This window comes from Astatotilapia calliptera, chromosome 19 (assembly GCF_900246225.1).
Source record: "Astatotilapia calliptera chromosome 19, fAstCal1.2, whole genome shotgun sequence".
Taxonomy (NCBI): domain Eukaryota; kingdom Metazoa; phylum Chordata; class Actinopteri; order Cichliformes; family Cichlidae; genus Astatotilapia; species Astatotilapia calliptera.
In genome coordinates, this window is record NC_039320.1 from 21,506,133 (window position 1) to 21,522,779 (window position 16,647).

Genomic DNA, 16,647 nt, shown 5'->3' on the forward strand with positions numbered 1-16,647 from the left:
CAAACAATTTAAAGTCCATCATTCCAATCTTCCTAGCAAATTTAACCCAAGGTCACGCTGTGAAATGCCAAAAATAAAAGGAAAACACCTCCTCTCTCTTTTTCCAACACAGCATATCAGCACAAATGCCTCATCCCAACTGTCAAGCACAGTGGTGGAGGGGTTATCATTTGGGTTTATTTGGTACCCACAGGAGAAGATCGCTTTGCAGTCAGTGAGTTTGACGAGTCCATGTGACTTTTGAATACATGAAAAACATGTGAGGCCATCTGTCGAACAGCTAAAGCTTGGCTGAAATCGGGTCATGGAACAAGGCAAGGATCCCAAGCACATCAGTAACTCTACAATGTAATGGCTGAAAATAAGAGAATCAAGGTGTTTCGATAGTGCAGGGAAAGTCCAGACCTCAACTTGTCTCACGTGCTGTGGCAGGACTTAAGTTTCACTGAACTTATAATATTGTAAAGAAAATTCTTATTAAGCTTGCAAATCATGGGTGTACTTTTCACATAGTTTCTGTATTTTGGCTTATTTTTACTAAATAAATAGTGACACTGTGCAATAGTTTGTAGTTTATTTGAGATTGTATTTGCCTTATTTTAAGGCCTGTTAAAGACTACATTATTATTAGTAGTAGTAGTATTATTATATCCTGATGCACAAAACCTTGCTTTCTTTTTACCAAAACTGTACTATTAAATCTAATATAACATGGACAAATATTATATTATCATCCATAGTAGCTGTCCATTATAGTGTATATTTACTTTCCTGTTGAAACAAGTGAAGAAAGGTACTGCCATGGCTCAGCCTTTCATGTCATTCAAACAGGCCCCCATCTCTTCTCCCTATTTTCCAATGAGCCAAGTGGTTTATGTCAAGTGAAGTCAAGCATGGGCCAGCATATGAATCAAAATTTGTCAAGTTTGTTTTTTCCCACTCTGCTGTATGAATTGATACAGCCTTACTTTTTAATATGAATCCCCGGAGAGCGCCATGTTGCTTTTAACTGACTGTAGGTTCAGCAGAGCAATCAAACCCTTTGTTTTTTCACACCATCCCACAATCCCACCTGCTTCGACGATACGATAGAGGGCCCTTTGAAAAGAACGAGGCGGCATGATTTATTATTCTAATTAGGTGAAGTGAGACTTTTGCAAAGCCACAATTACACTAAATCGCCAAAACAGTTTTCTGGTTGGCTGGCTCCTGTTCTGTTTAGATGTTAATCAGAGGCAGCTATTGAGTTGAGGTGCAAACTGCTTGTGAGTCACACTATTGCTTGGTAATATCTTCAACAAACACACAAACAATCAGATGTTTGGAGTCCTTTACTAAATTGCAAATAGGCTTTTTGTCTTATTAAATAAAATTGTGTAAACCAGGTATGCAAGCCTGCTTCCCAACCATGTCGCCATCTAACAGAAGGCTTAACATGCAATGATACCGAGTACTGCAGTGTTTAATTCCAGGTCATTTCATAATTTCTTTGATACTCACTCACATCTGCACATCTCTTTGCTCTCACTCACTGACAATCAAGCAGCTGCAAGCTGGCATGCTCACTAAATCCTCTGCTACTACACACGAGTCACACGCCAGACATATGCAGTCGCTCTCCGCATGCATATATGAGCACGACCTGCACTAGTGCCCATTACGGAGCACGCACACACTCATGCGCACAGGCCCTCATACATGTTTACGTGGATGTAAGCACTCAGGCACAAGCAAATCCAAGTGCAGGCACAACTGAGTACTGCACTCATGGAAAAAAAAACACTATGCATATTATTAGAAATTAATGTGTTGGCAGAATGAACATATATACTTTTACAGACTCAGACTGACACGCAGGAGGAAATTAACCCACAACACAGAGTCCTTTTAGATCCAATCCATTCCTGTGGTTCTCATCTTCCACCCCTTCTCCCCTTTCCACTTCCTACATTCCCTACAACACCCTGAAAACACCCCAATCATCCTGCATCAACAGGCATGTGAACCTTGTGCTTGGTTCATCTCCTTCTATCGCTCTCTTTCTCCCTCACTCCCTCTCTCCGCTGCCTCCTCTATTTTCATCCGTGTGCTTCCACTCTCCTAGCTTTCGGGTAATTACCTGGCATTTGCATTGCAAAGTCCCCAATGCCGCCCTCAGCTCCTCCGCAGGTGATTGAGCTTCATTTCCCCAGCAGATAAGAGAGAGAAAGAGGAAGAGGGAGAGGAAAAGAGGATTGCGGCAGGGTGTGATGTTATTCTGGATTGCAGGATATAGGAACAATGCCCCAAATTCTTTGTTATTCTCATTGTCTGGTTCAGAGCGCACACAAAAAAATTTTTTTTAAGTTTCCGCACATAAATAATCACAGTCATTACTATCGCATCACCTGGTCTGGCTGTATTTGCAGTAAAACTCTGCTTTTTGACTGTTGCAGACTTGTAACTCTGAGTGACTTTTTTTAGACTAATAGTTTAAATAGTTTTGTGCCTTTGCCTTTTTCTGTGGGTTATAATTGCAAATCACACATCATATTAGTGCCAGTTAAAGACAGTGAAGGACACAATGATTGTTGTTGACTCCTGGGTGAACTTTCTCCCAAAGTAGGAGTTTTATCTGCCCAACAGTCCTAAACTAAAGATTTAGGACTTTTTGTTTAACAGACAAAACCAACAGATTCTAGAGTAGAAATTCTGGCACAATTAATTAGTTGTCCTTAGTTATCCATCAGCTGACCAATACTTTCAACTTTTCTTTACCTCTTAGTCTCTGTCTCTTTTGTCTGTTTCACAAAACTGAAATTATGTTCAGCTTTCAATCCAAGGCATCAGCTTTCATTGCTAATGAGATGTCAGATGATTGATAAGTATGCCTTTCTTGAAGACTTCAGACTGGAATTTGCGCCTTTTTAGTCATCGAATCATCATGAATGATGTCTCCAGACATAATATACGTGCACTAGTTGGGATTTTACATTCCCTCATCCAAGCATTTGTAAGTACACATTCTTCATTCTACATATTCTTCCATATGATTTTTCTAAAGAAAAATATAGGTGTCAGGTTTATAAGGCGGAAATAACCAAGAAGACCTGTGTTGTCCTCGGGATTCCCATATACTTGTTTGCCATTCACCTAGGGGTCATTTTTGACCCGAGGACAACACAAGGGTTTAAAGGGCATGACTTTTTCGATATTTTAGGATCGTTTATGTGGTCAGAGTTGTGTCCACGAAAACGTGGCCCATCTTCGTTTGCATTTCATTTATCCTGCAGGGCTTAGAGCCATTTTGTTAGATATTAACTGCGAGCTCTTAATGCTGTTTCTCATCAACGTTAACCACAAACGAGCATTACTTTATATAAAATACCACAAAGGGGAAATAACCTTCCATACATCTATATTCCAACCCGCTCCACCAGTAGCACCTCCTACAGAATGAGCGCTGATTACTGGCGAGTGCTCATTTACATGCTGGACGCCGTGGATATTTATTTAAATTTAATTTCTTTCCCGCACACGGTGCTGTGCAGGCTTTTGTGCCAAAGTCATATTAACCCCTTGACTAGTTAATATGCAGTGCACGGCGTTGCCCACGCGCGATGAATATTCATATTGATGGCGTTTTCGACGACGTCTCTCCATCCCTTTCTCCCTCCCCTTTATCCCGCTATGTAACGGAACGACGTGGCGCTATGGAGGCATGGCGGAAGACTCGGGCAACCTCACATTTACGCCCTCAAACACAAACACAGATCGTGTGGCTCCTCGTAGTTTACGTGTGCTTCGCTGTCGCTGAAACAATGAGCGATAAAACATTTGATAAAACTCAGATGCCGAGCAGAGAGGCCGCGCTGAAAGGAAGGGAGGAGAAAATGGTCGTGGCAGGTAAATATCGCACGGTGGTGAGTTTGTACCAAGATAACAGTTGGCACGGGGGTGACACCTGGTGCTCCAGGTTACCTGTGGCACACGCACACGAGTGACATCAGAACAGCTCGTGTGAAAAATAGTGACAGAAAACAGCGTCGTTGTTAAGAAATTTTAAGTTCAGAGCAAGCAAAGTAAGATGTGCAGTTGGTACTGCTTTATAAACTAATTATTAAGTGTATAGATAGTTGAAGTACACAAGTAAGTAGCTGAAGTATACAAGGATTAAGGTGACAGCTTCCAAACAGTCGAAGCCTCTGCTCCATCTGCAGAATACCTACCAGCTGAGAAACTTGTTCTGCTGTTATTTTCCACTCTTGGTAGGAGGTGCTGATGCCCTGCATGACCACAGGTTTGAACTCGTTCCATTCTGCAGAAAAATAGGGGCAGCACAAATGAAAACAGTATTTTTCAGATTATAGTTATCAAGGAAAACCCAGGTTTCAAGTGGGTGTTAGGTTTCGTTATTTAATTTTTATTTCTTTTTTCACTTGTAAGTCCTTGACTTCATCTTGGCACAACGTAGGTGTTGGACGTTTTGTTCAGGGATCAATCCAGCCATATTAAAGGTTGAGACATATCACAACAGACACACTGGTTTGTGTTAACTGAAGTTATATCCCTGCGCACTGCAGTGTGTGCAGCTGATGGTAAGGGCTTGTGACTGTTTATCCCGGACATTATGGCTGTCTTATGACAGAAATTGAAAATATGATCAGATCCAGAATCACGTGAAAGTCTGTCTTGGTGGATTTTCAACAAGTAAATCTTCCTCCACTTTTGTAACTGACCAGACCTGTTGTGTTGTCAAAACTCTGCAGCACAGTGAAAAATAGAAAGGCTTTCAAAAGTCAGGCAAAAGGAAGAGTAAATATATATATATATATATATATATATATATTTACTCTTCTTCTTCTTTGCATGCAACTTATTAATTTTGTGAAGCTATTAGTTACTGTTTGATGAACACTTACTTACAGAAATGAATGCCAACACATTGCAATAACCCCAAGGTGACACTGAACATAGTTTAGCAAACCGTGCTGGTAAACAACAATGGTAAATGTAACATACACGCAATGGTCATTTGCTTTAAGATAACCTACTATACACACACACACACACACACACACACACACACACATATATATATATATATATATATATATATATATATATATATATATATATATATATATATATATATATATATATATATATATCATTTGTAATGTTTTGAGTGTTAAGAAAGTATTTTACAGACGCTATATAGATGTTGATAATGGTGGCAGTTTATATAGCAAGAGTTAGGCACCAGACATACATACACTACGATCATTATAGTAAGAGAAGATTATCAGATTTCGGGTTGATTGGTAGTCAAGAAAATTACTTAGGTTCAGGAAAAGCTCGGGGTTTGAATTAAACCACTTTCACAATGTTAACCACGTCTTTAAAAGCCTTCAGAAACCCCTGAAAGCGTACTTCTCCTGAAACTATATTTTTAGCTCATCCTGCCTGTGAACTTATTCCATGGCGGGGCATTTACAGTTCGTCCGTCCATCTACAATTCCTCAAGAATCGCTACTCCTCCTACAGTATTGGTCAGAATTTAATCAAACTTGCACACGTTTATCACCTAATGGGTCCTCACCTAAATTGTGCTCAAGGTGAAGGTCATACTTGTCGTTTTACGGGCAATAACATGAATTGCGATGGATTGTGAGCTGGATGAGTTACAGTGTCATTGACGTTCTGGCTCCAGTCTTTTCTCCACCTGAGCTGTAAAACTCAGCACAGCATCCTGAACAGTCAGTTTTTCAGTGACGGTTTTGGAGCAGCATTAATTACGGTGGCGTAAGAACAACCGCCATATATAGTTTTAGTTTTGTTTTCCAAGCATTGCACAGTAAGTGAAGAGGCCATTTTACGATGACTAGAATGGATGCAGTATTTGTTGCTTAATTTATGTTGAATTAAATGTGTTTGAGCTGCAGGTCAGAATTATTTACTCTTTAAATTACAGTTTTTATTGGGTGGAAATAAAAATGTTAGTATTTGCTGGACTTTTGACATCACACTATGGGTTGCTGATATGGATACGATGACTAAGTAAATTGTATCCACAGAACTCTTGTGTTAGCCTGACATTTTCACAACTGTGGAGATATAAATATGGAGGTTTGGAGCTTTTTTACCTGCCCTGACATTAACTTTTCAAACCAAGTACCTCAGGATACATTTGCTGTGATACTATTTAGTAGAGTTGGAAATAAAAGTTATTTAATGTCTTTTTTTTTCCTACAAAAATGATAATAATCAAGCATGCCAACACCTGCCTTAAATGTGTCCTGAAGACGGAGCCAGTCTGCTATCAGTCTGCGATTGAATGGGGTTAAGTTAGCAATTACATGCAACCTGTTTCTGCAGCAATTAACTGTGATAGGTCATAGAAAAATCACATAACTGTTGCTGTCTACATGGACAGAAACTAATATTTAACTATTACATTTGTGCTCAGCAACTTTCCCTTTGTTTGAGCGGTTTGGTCGAGTAACATTATCTCAAGATGGTGGTGCATGAGATCAGCCCTCGCGTTTGTTGTATTTCCATAGTAGTTTGATTTAATGAATAAAATGTCGATATTTGGTGTCACTGTACTGTATCTGTATTTTTCCCCTCACCCCTCTGTTTAGCCTGTTTAGTGAATTTGTGTGATGTAGTCTGTGGAAAGTAATAAAATCTTTCAGTCAACAACAAAATCTGTAGTGGCAGCAAAAGCCTGTTGGGATATGTGGTGGGATTGTGTACAAATAGTTGTTGATTAAGTCAGGATAACACAAATCTGTTTGGATCAAGTCCTCAGCTCTGTTATAGCCATCCTGGCACAGAAAATGTCACATTTAAACAACTGAATGAAATCATTTTACTACTTTTTGCTGAACTGTTCGGAATATCATTCATTCTGTGAGTCAAACATCCCTGCCTCACCTCAGCTCGTCTTGTCGTTTCATTCACTTTTTCGTCTTATTAATTCGGGACCGCAAGGCCAGTATCAGTGTACCACCAAGGAGAATCGTGGTGTGATATGAACATAGATAGCTCTATCCACAAAGTGCATTGTGGGACCTGGGTGTGAGCGCATAGGATGAAGCCGTGCCGCAGCGTCCAGAGGTCCATCTGGGCATTATGCGCATGAAGGCTCCGCCCCGTCGTAAGTTCCTTCTCCGTCTGTTGAAGCAGCTCGGAGACACCGCATGGCAGAAATCTGTTCCTCCCCTTTCACCATGGGGGAGCAGTTTAGATGGGGTCGTTCAAGTGTGTGTATGTGTGTGTTGGAATAGCATGCTTCTGTGTTTGACGGTGTGAGCCATTAAGCATGAGTAATTTAAGGATTGCAAGAACGGTCTCCACATATGCCCTGTGCTGTCCCAGCCTCGTGTGTGTCCGAGTGCACGCACTTGCGTCCTGTCCACAATGAAGATCGCTAATTTTGAAAGCTACTTCTAGCCTTCCATTTAAAGAAGCACCCCGTTTCTTGTTCAGATGTCCTGTTGTCCTGTGTTCTCTCCCTTCCTTGCTCCAGTCTGTATAATGTACTCAGTGACCTTGGCGAGAATGATCCAGTGGCAGATTGCTACATGGTAGGGGCACAGTAGCTATTATTTTGAGTCAGTGCGGGATAGACTGCCAATATTTCTTCTAAACAGGATGGGGGAGGTCAGCTGACTAAAATCAATCTCTGCTACATGTTTCACTATAACTCTTAAAAGCAGCTTCATAGAGAAGATATATTTCTGGTGTTATACCTCTGTTGCTTCTCTTCCGTCTCTTGATGCCCTTGGGTTCCTAGTTTTGGAAAGAGCTTGGAGGGGGAGAAAGCATGCATGCGTTGAGTAAACATATAAATTAAGTATCCAAACAGAAGATAAATAAATGAGAGATTTGCTTATGGGCGGTCCTGCAGCTCACTGATTTTTACTAGAATGTCAGCGCAAGAACATAACCTGAAATCTGTCATTTGATTCTTGTATGGTTTCCATACCACAGTCAGTCAGTGAATTAGAGACCTTTACACTCTTCATGCATCTTGGTCAGTGCACTCTGGAGTAAACCCCTCTGTGACACTAGCTGTATAGAAAATCATTGGATTTGCTCTCATATATGTGTAGGGGGAGAATGAGCATTTTTCTTGGGCCACTTGGAGACTGTTTTATTTTTTTCCCATCACACCGGCTTGTGTTAGATTTACGAGCAGGCCCAAACAGGATGCTCCTCCATCTTTGAGGAAGGGGAATAGTGGAGCTGATGTAATAATCGCAATCTTTTTCCAACCCAGAATAGTGACTGTGTGAGGTGTATGTATGCATCACAATAACAAGTTGGGTTAGTTGTTTACAGGCCACAGCAGCAAAGTTTTCATTACTTACCTTTTAATGGTATTTTTTTTTTATCCCCCCCTCCCCAATTTGTTCCACTCTTTCTCGCCCCTACCCACCCTCCCATTCAGCAGAGGAGTAGTTGGCAGCGGCATAAAGCATCAGCCTGCTCCGACGACTCGTGCCTGAGTCCCTGCCAACCTGTGTGAAGCTAGGAAGGGGAATAGGAAAGAGGGAGGGAAGGGGACGAAAGAGAGGAAAGCGATAGAATGGATTTTTTTTTTTGGAAGGAAGTAAACAGAGCAGCCTGGAAATCAACCTTCCAATGCCAGTTTTGGCATCCAGGGATAGAACCTCTCCCGGGTCCCTGTGAGGAGGCAGGAGCGCTTGGACTTCAGTTTTACGGGTGAGAAACACGGGATCACGGGTAGAAGCGGAGGTTAACAAAGACTAAATACCCACTAAAACAAGTCAAACTGGGCTTTATTGTCCGCTAAACAACAGACAGATTGTTGTCCCCTTGACTGGTGGTAAGCTTGATTCAAGCAGAGTGGCAGGGTGTCCGGGTTTGATTTTTCTGGTTCTGGTCCAGCCGCCTACAACCGACATCCTAAAAGCAACAAAAGGTGACCAACGTATTCCGCTTCTGTCCTGCTGCACTGTATAGAAGGTGCAGTGCTTTTCAGATATCCGAGAAAACAAAGACACGCAAAAAAATTACGCCCATATCTCATCCAAGTTGGGAAAAAAAGCCTTTTCATGAATCCTTCCCCCATATTCAGCCTGTTTTCTCCTTTTGTAAGCCCAGTCAGTCACCCTCCCTGCTTGTTTTTTTTTTTTTTTTTGTCGTCCTCTGTTCTTTCTTTTGCTGGCGTAGTGAGGGAGCGTAGTGAGGGTATTCAGTTCTTTCTCAGTGCCTGCGTGTGTTAGATGGGGTAATTCTGGCAGAGTGGGGTGTGGGCGCTGGTCTGGAGGGGGAGGGCGGGGGGTGCTGGACCAGGCACAGTGAAAGGAGCCAGCCTGGCACTGTCTGGACCTCTGCCAGATGCTCCCTGGGAGAAACACCCACTGCAGAGGTTGGTGTGCAGGTGATTGTGTGGCTGGTTGCGTGCATGCAGGCAGCCGCGCACATGTTTAGCAAGAAGGGAGTGAGGGATGATGGGAAGGTGGTGCGAGGAAGAGAGTGTGAAGTGAAGATGGAGAGCAGCTGACAGAGATGAGAGGGCGGGGAGATTTGGCTCTGAGTTTCCTTCTTTGGACAGTGCTGTGTCGGCATATTCTTGGCTAACTTTGTTTTTACCTCTCTCTCTCTCTTTTTTGTTTGTTTATTTGTTTGTGTGTTTGCTTTCTCCGTGTTCTCTTGGATGAAGTGCTTGGTCTTTTTATATAGCGCCCAAAGGCATGGTGGTCCGAAAGCCAAAAAGAATCCTTCACTGCCTCTCTGCTACCCTCATCTGTTGCTTCTCACTGGCTATTTACGCCTTTTATTGTTTTGGCAAGCTTGATCTCTCCTCCTCCCACTTCTCCTCCTTCTCTATCGCACACTCTTCTCCCTCTCACTCTCTCAGTTTCGCGCTCTCTTTCTCTCTCAGTCGTTTGGCAGCTACAGTACTTTTTATCGTCGTGGCCAGAAACAAAGGACAAGAGGGTGAGAGTGAGCGGAGGATAGAAACAATGCAAATTCACAGGGAAAAAACGGAAGATATCTAATGTTCTCACACCTCCTCAAGTCACCTCCATCGGATGAGAATATTTTGCCCGTACAGGCACTCATATACTTTGACTGGAGTTAACTGTGCTCGTGAACATGACCTAGCACTGCCAAACAACCTGCTGCTGAAAGACAGCACTGTCGCACAACAGGAGGGCAAGAAGAGACCGCCTTAGGGCACCCAGGCCCCCGTGACATTTTACTTCTTTGTGCTTGTGCAGTGTGCTACTCCACAGTAAAAAACAAACAGTTTTTTGTCAAGTAACAGAAGTGCCTTAGCACGCCAAGAAAGTATTATCAGCTCAAGTGTACTCTTTTATTGTGTAGTCTTCCAAACACTTAATCTTAAGGGCCCAAGCATTCAGAAACTGTTTCTTTTCTGTGCTCTGCTGTCTGGGTTCGGAACGATTTCTGGAAGCCTAAACTGAAGGTAGCTGCTGTTCTTTGGCCTTTTGTCGCAGAGGGAGATCATCCCATCTAGGAAATGAACTATTATGTCCGTATCAGATTAGAGATTGTTTTTATTCAGGTCAGTGTTGCACATAACATTTCTGAGCAGCCAGAAAGTAATCGCACATTGAACTCAGCGCAAGCGTCCATTATTGGGATGTGCCTAAGCTCTTAGTGTACCCCGTGGCCTGTTTATCTGTAGACTAATATTAGTGGTTGCAGTACAAACCAGCCTTGCTTAGTGGAGATTTGCACGCTAAGTCACCTCAGTCTTCTTAAACCCTAATCCCCCTCACACATTTGCGAGCTACACACTCACACACACACTTCCTTTTTAGCACTCTAATTCCACTCAGCACAGTTGGCAGTAGAGTGCTACCTCTCAGCACTCCAGTTTGTTTTACTTATTGGGTATTTTTAACATGATGAAGATTAGGGTGGCATTGAGTCTACTTGCAGTGCTCTTCCCCACATGTGAGGTTATACAGGCTCACGCCCTTGAAGTGTAGTCATCTTTTTTGCTTTGTGGACGCCCAGTGGTGTCGAGCTGCACACTAAACACGCTTTCATTCCACATAAAGTGAAGTAAGAGGGAGAGAGATCAGACAGAACTGCTGCTTTGTGTTTAATTGTGTGTATTGAGGAGAGGACAGCAGGGATAGAATAGCAGTCAAAGCTGTGTAATCCCTTAAATGTCTTTCCTGCACAGAAGCCTCTGGCTTTGATTTGCTGGCCCGGGGCAGCCTGTAAAGACTTGTGAGGCCAAATCGAGGCGCCTAATAGGCCTCTTTGCTCTCGTATTGTAATTTGTACTGTTGCAACACTGTGTTATGGTCTGAAGCCATATTTGCACACTGTTTCTCTTCACAGACAAGCATGCAGTCAATGGGAATCCAACTGTGGAGCCTTTCCCAGAAGGGATGGAGACCATCATGTTTGGTGAGACTGCACAATCACACTTTTGAAAAATCAGAAATAAACCAATATGGCATCCTCTTTTACCAGTTTGTGGTTAGTAACACATTTTGGCGAGAAGCTGGTTTTACTGTAGCGCTGAAGCAGGGGCGATTCATGCATTTGTTTGTGCGCATCCAGGAATGGGCTGTTTCTGGGGAGCCGAGAAACTTTTCTGGCGACTTCCGGGAGTCTTCTCCACACAAGTGGGCTATGCAAGTGGCTTCACACCAAACCCCACTTACGAAGAGGTCTGCTCAGGTACTGCGCTTTTACGCATTTGTGTAATTATACCTGCACTTTGATTTATAATAACCGATCATGCTACCTTCCCCTGAGCAGGACATTTTACTGTTACATCTATGGCCAAAATAAAACAGATAAACAGCTGGAAAGGTTGCTTTAAGTAAAGCTATCTCTTCCTCTTGCTCCTTCCCTTCATCTGCAGTCAACTACTCAGAATGCACCGCTCCAGATGGGCTGCACCCACCCGTCCCCCCCCCCCCATGACCTACTTGTAAGGATTGGGCTCTGTACTGTGCTGTACTGCGGCGTTTTTGCCAACAGAGGTTACTGTGTATGAAGCGCCATAGATTGGGCTTCTTTCCCTGAGAGTTTGATTTGGCGAACGTGCCGGAGATGAAGGCATAAATCCTGAGTATTTGCAGTCGGAGGCTTTGAAAATGTTTGGCTACCTGTCTGAATCCCTCTAAATTAGTCTCTCAGCGGTCCTCATCATGACAGTCGAAAAGATTTATGTAGGCAGTTGATGTATATATTCAAGAGAATATGTTAGATTTTACTCTCCTTTTCCCTCCCTTGTGTTTTAGGAGATATGAGTGTTAGTTTGAGGCTTCTCCATCACTCCATACTGGCATAATGTCTAGGTGAAGGCACAGCATGGGAACGTGTAAAGGAAGGGAAAGATGCTCTGGGCTTAGTTGGCAGATTTTCTGAGCAGAGCCCTTCATAGAATTTCTATGTTTCTATCTGTTCTCCTCCCAGTCCTGCTTTCTGTCAGTTTCCCAGCAACACGATGGTCAGCTATGGAGGAAGATGGAGATGGAGACAGATGACAGAAAAAGAGAGACTGAGTGACGAAGCAAGTGGGGAAATGGGTAAAATAAACTTTTGAGGAAAAAAAGTGTGAGAAAGAATGGTTACCTGTCCATCGGCTGAGAGAGTGCAGGCGTCGCTCCATTGGCCATGACGGAGCAGAACACTGCGACGGCATGAGACCGAGGAGCTGTCAACACAGCCAAGGCAGGACAGACAGACAGACAGAAAGAAGGGGTTGATGGAACTGTCAGAAGAGCCAGGGAGGGATAGAAGGACAGGCTGGATGCTCTGACAGACAGAAATAGAAGAGGTTGAGGTGCAGTCAGATTCGACAGACACAGACAGACAGCTGGGAGTGATGAGAAAATGATGTTATTATCAATGAGCATATTTGAACTAATTTGTAAAACAGTCCATTGCACGAGATGTTTGCGATACAGAATCAAAGGCTAATGCTGATACCTTTCAGTTCTACCGTGCTGCATGAAGATGAATCCAGTCCTCCAACCATAACAGTCAGATAGACTGCTGATCATATCAATGGATTTTTAAAAATCTCTCATTAGTTTGTTATTTTCTGCCAAACCTTAGTAAACTAACAAGTGGTAAAATTGGTTACAAAAAAAGGTTGGTGATTGTTATTAGAACAAAAAAAAACCATAAATTCCAGACTCCAGTGTTTTGCTTATATCCTCACAGCGACACAGCACCACTACACGACTTCCATGTTTTCCACTTTAGTTCAGTTTATATCTTACAGATAGAGTTAATGGAGGCCATGTGTAGATCTCTAAGGTATAGGCCGTAAATTCTATTTCAGTGCAGGATCTGAACTATTAATATCACAACCACTATAATAAATAGGAGTGGAAGAAAGGAGAAAGACTGTGACTGTTTATATAGTCTTTCATACACTTTTGATTTGGGTTGGAAGGTCAGTTGTGTTTTGTGATTAAATATAGGACTTTTCTATAAGGAACCACTGTGATTATGTTGTGTCATTCACTGTGACTTGGAGCAGTGAGCAGAAAGTTTGCAGTAAATATGGCTTTGCTATAGGGCCATTACTGCAATAGAGAGTGTGTGTTTTATTGCTTCATGCTGTTTTGGCTCTGGATGATTGCTACTGGCATAAGAAACTTGTAAGACAAATGTCAGAAGGCAGTAGCCCCAATGTGAAGTTATATTTTTCAAGAATGCATTCTTCAGCACAGGCGTAGCTTCTGAGTGCATTCATATAGCCACTGTGGGTGAAATAACAATAATTATACTTAAGACTCTTGTTTGCTCACTGAAGGTAATTCCAAGTATTTCTGTGGATTTCCAAAGCTTTTTCACTCATTGCTGTTTATAACAGCAGATAACAATTAAACTAAAAAGGCCAACGGGATGCCATGTTGGGCTTTGAGGTATTTTTCACCCAGAGGGCTGTTCACCTTGCTGAAGGGTCCTTCAGCCAAAAATTGAATCTCTAGCAGCTTTAGTGTTGCTGGCCTTTTCCACTTTCACCCCTTTCATGTGCGACAACCCTGAAGAGTCATACCACAGTCATATTATTTCAGATCTTAACAGCTATTTTTGCTCCAGCTGAATTTCTACCATTTTTGTTGAGTTGCTCACAGCATGACTGCCAGTCTGCAACCACACTCACTGTTCTGTGTTTGCAGAATGTTTGCAATCCCACAGAGTTAGAGGTTTTATACAGGTAATACATATTAAATATGCCAAGTCCAGTATTATGCATAGTCTCGAGCCACCCCTCATTTCTTTATATTTTGCTAATATATTTAGCTAACTGTGTTACACCAGATAAATGACATCTGAAAGTGATGTCATTAAGAAATAATCCAGACCTGACCTAACACAGGACCCAAGAGATGCATCTGGCCCATCAGCTGATCCACCAGCTGTTCACTGAAGTCATAAGAAATGATTTCAGGGTGAGGGTGGCTGTTAAGAATTCAGTTCAATTCAATTCAGTTTTATTTATACAGCACCAAACCCCAACAACAGTCACCTCAAGGCACTTTATATAGTAACGTAGACCCTACAATAATACATACAGAGAAAAACCCAACAATGATAAGATCCCCAATGAGCAAGCACTTTGGCGACTGTGGGAAGGAAAAACTCCCTTTTAACAGGAAGAAACCTCCAGCAGAACCAGGCTCAGGGAGGGGAAGCCTGCTGCAACAGAGAGTATTTAAAGCATTTTTTAAAGTATTTAAAGGTCTTTTGAGACGATTATTGCAAATTTGCAATTTTTGGTTTAAATTGTCGTGTAACTGAGATCCAACAGTTAGTGTCTTCAGCCATCTATAAAACACAGTGGAGGATCTGTCATAGTGGTGTTGAGGATCGTATCATAATTGATGGAATAATGAATGCAGAAAACTGCCATCAGATTTTTATCCACTATGCAGTGCCATCTGGAAAGCATCTGAAAGCAGTGGCTCCATTTTCCAGCATGATAATGATCCCAAACACACTGCCAATGCATTTAAAGCATACCTGGATAGAAAAACACACAGAAAGCTTGACTAAGAGAGTTCAGACTGTGTTGAAGAATAAAGGTGGTCATATGAAATACTGTCTTTCAAGCTCCTATATACTGTACTTCTATGAGTATTTGCACATTTCATTAAATAGCTCCACCTGTTTCCAATTTTCCTTGCAAAATATAAACACTTGAGGAGTTTTGCTGCACAATATGCTTATATATTACAATCTAAATCTAAAAATATGCTTAAAGTTTCTAGCATCACCTTTTTTTTCAGAAATTAGTTAATACACACTCCTTGACTTTGGTAACAACAGTTTAAATAAACGAACTCCTCCATTTTCATTTGGCACACCATGTTCCTCTGAGCATCATTTAGAAAAGAGAAAGTTGGTTTCAAACCAGATGCATGAATTTGGCAGACATTCATCTATTATCTGCAATGCACCTGATAAATCTTTCTGTGTGGGCATCTTTTGTGTGTGTGCTGTATACTGTACTTACAGTTTCTTCTGAAGCAGTTCCAAGCTGACACCTCTGTCTTTATGTTTAGAAGAAAAATGTGTTTGCAAAGGGGTGCTTGGCGTTTGAGATTACCTTTTCTGCTCTAAATGTGTTTCCCGTTGCGGATGCACCTACATGTGAGACTTAAAGCAGCTCCTACTTTGTGAATGCCTGCAGGCAGCTTGTTGAAGCTTCGGGGTCCTGGCAGCTGCAGACAGGAGTGAGTGCTTTTGGCAACCTCCACCATAAACCCCAACATTGACTGCTTTCTCTCTTGCTCTCTCTTTCTATCTGAATCTCTCTTTCTGCCACTTTCTCTCTCCCCATTGTGCCATGAGCAATGGCTGACTGTCTTCTACCTGTGGCACCTGAACTCACTGCACAAGCATCCCACTCATGAGCTCTCCTTTGCAGTTTTCAGTAGGCAATTGTTTTAAATTTAATCAGCTGTTACAGTATGTCCAGTGTTTGTGGTGAAATGTAGGAGAACAGAGTGAAATAAGGAGAACCTGGATCGAGTGGACATCATAAGAGGGGATGTCGTGTCACTTTACTTAGATTAATGCAAATTTGTGCTTCTCCACTAGGTCTGACAGGTCACACCGAGGTGGTGAGAGTGGTGTTCTCCCCCCAAGACATCAGCCTTGAAGAACTGCTTAAACACTTTTGGGAGAAGCACGATCCAACACAAGGTAGCAGCGCACACATACACTCACAGACAAACCCCAAAGTTGCCCTCAAATAAGTCCTCTCCCAAGGGGCACAGGGTGTATTAGAGCAGAAGGATGATGCCCAGACGTGTGCCTGTGTGTGTGTTGTGGTGGGGGGAGGTCTCATGGGTGTAAGTCAACGCCAGACAGTGTTAATGTGTCTGAGATCCAGCCATCCATGGAGAGACCCACCAGTGTGGTGCATGTTCAAGCTCCCGAAAACCTCACTGAGCATGTGCGTCTTTCTTACTTTATTATATGTATACCAGCCTTTTGTCGTTCACTACACATATTGGATTCTGGGTGACGCAATGATGATACTAAATTCGCTCATTTCTAGGTTGAATAACGTCTTTGGATTTTTATGTTATTGTGCTCACTTGTGCTTCATCCGTGGGTTTAGTCCCTTAACGACATATCTGAAGTAGTCAGTGACAGGAAGCTGGTGACTGT

At 42.3% G+C, this 16,647-nt stretch overlaps 1 protein-coding gene across 5 annotated transcripts in view; it reads left to right on the forward strand.

Moving 5' to 3' along the window:
- The first annotated feature begins 3,568 nt into the window (after positions 1–3,568).
- The window catches only part of msrab (methionine sulfoxide reductase Ab), a 42,902-nt gene continuing 29,823 nt past the window's right edge, over positions 3,569–16,647 (forward strand). The window contains exons 1-4 of one of the 5 annotated variants that reach the window (XM_026151749.1): positions 3,569–3,885; positions 11,338–11,406; positions 11,563–11,682; positions 16,072–16,176. In XM_026151749.1, the coding sequence (XP_026007534.1) occupies positions 3,600–3,885; positions 11,338–11,406; positions 11,563–11,682; positions 16,072–16,176 (580 nt within the window). In that variant the 5' untranslated portion in view covers positions 3,569–3,599. The remainder of the gene's footprint in view (positions 3,886–11,337; positions 11,407–11,562; positions 11,683–16,071; positions 16,177–16,647) is intronic. The other 4 variants (XR_003270624.1, XM_026151747.1, XM_026151748.1 and 1 more) reach the window with 4 other exon arrangements.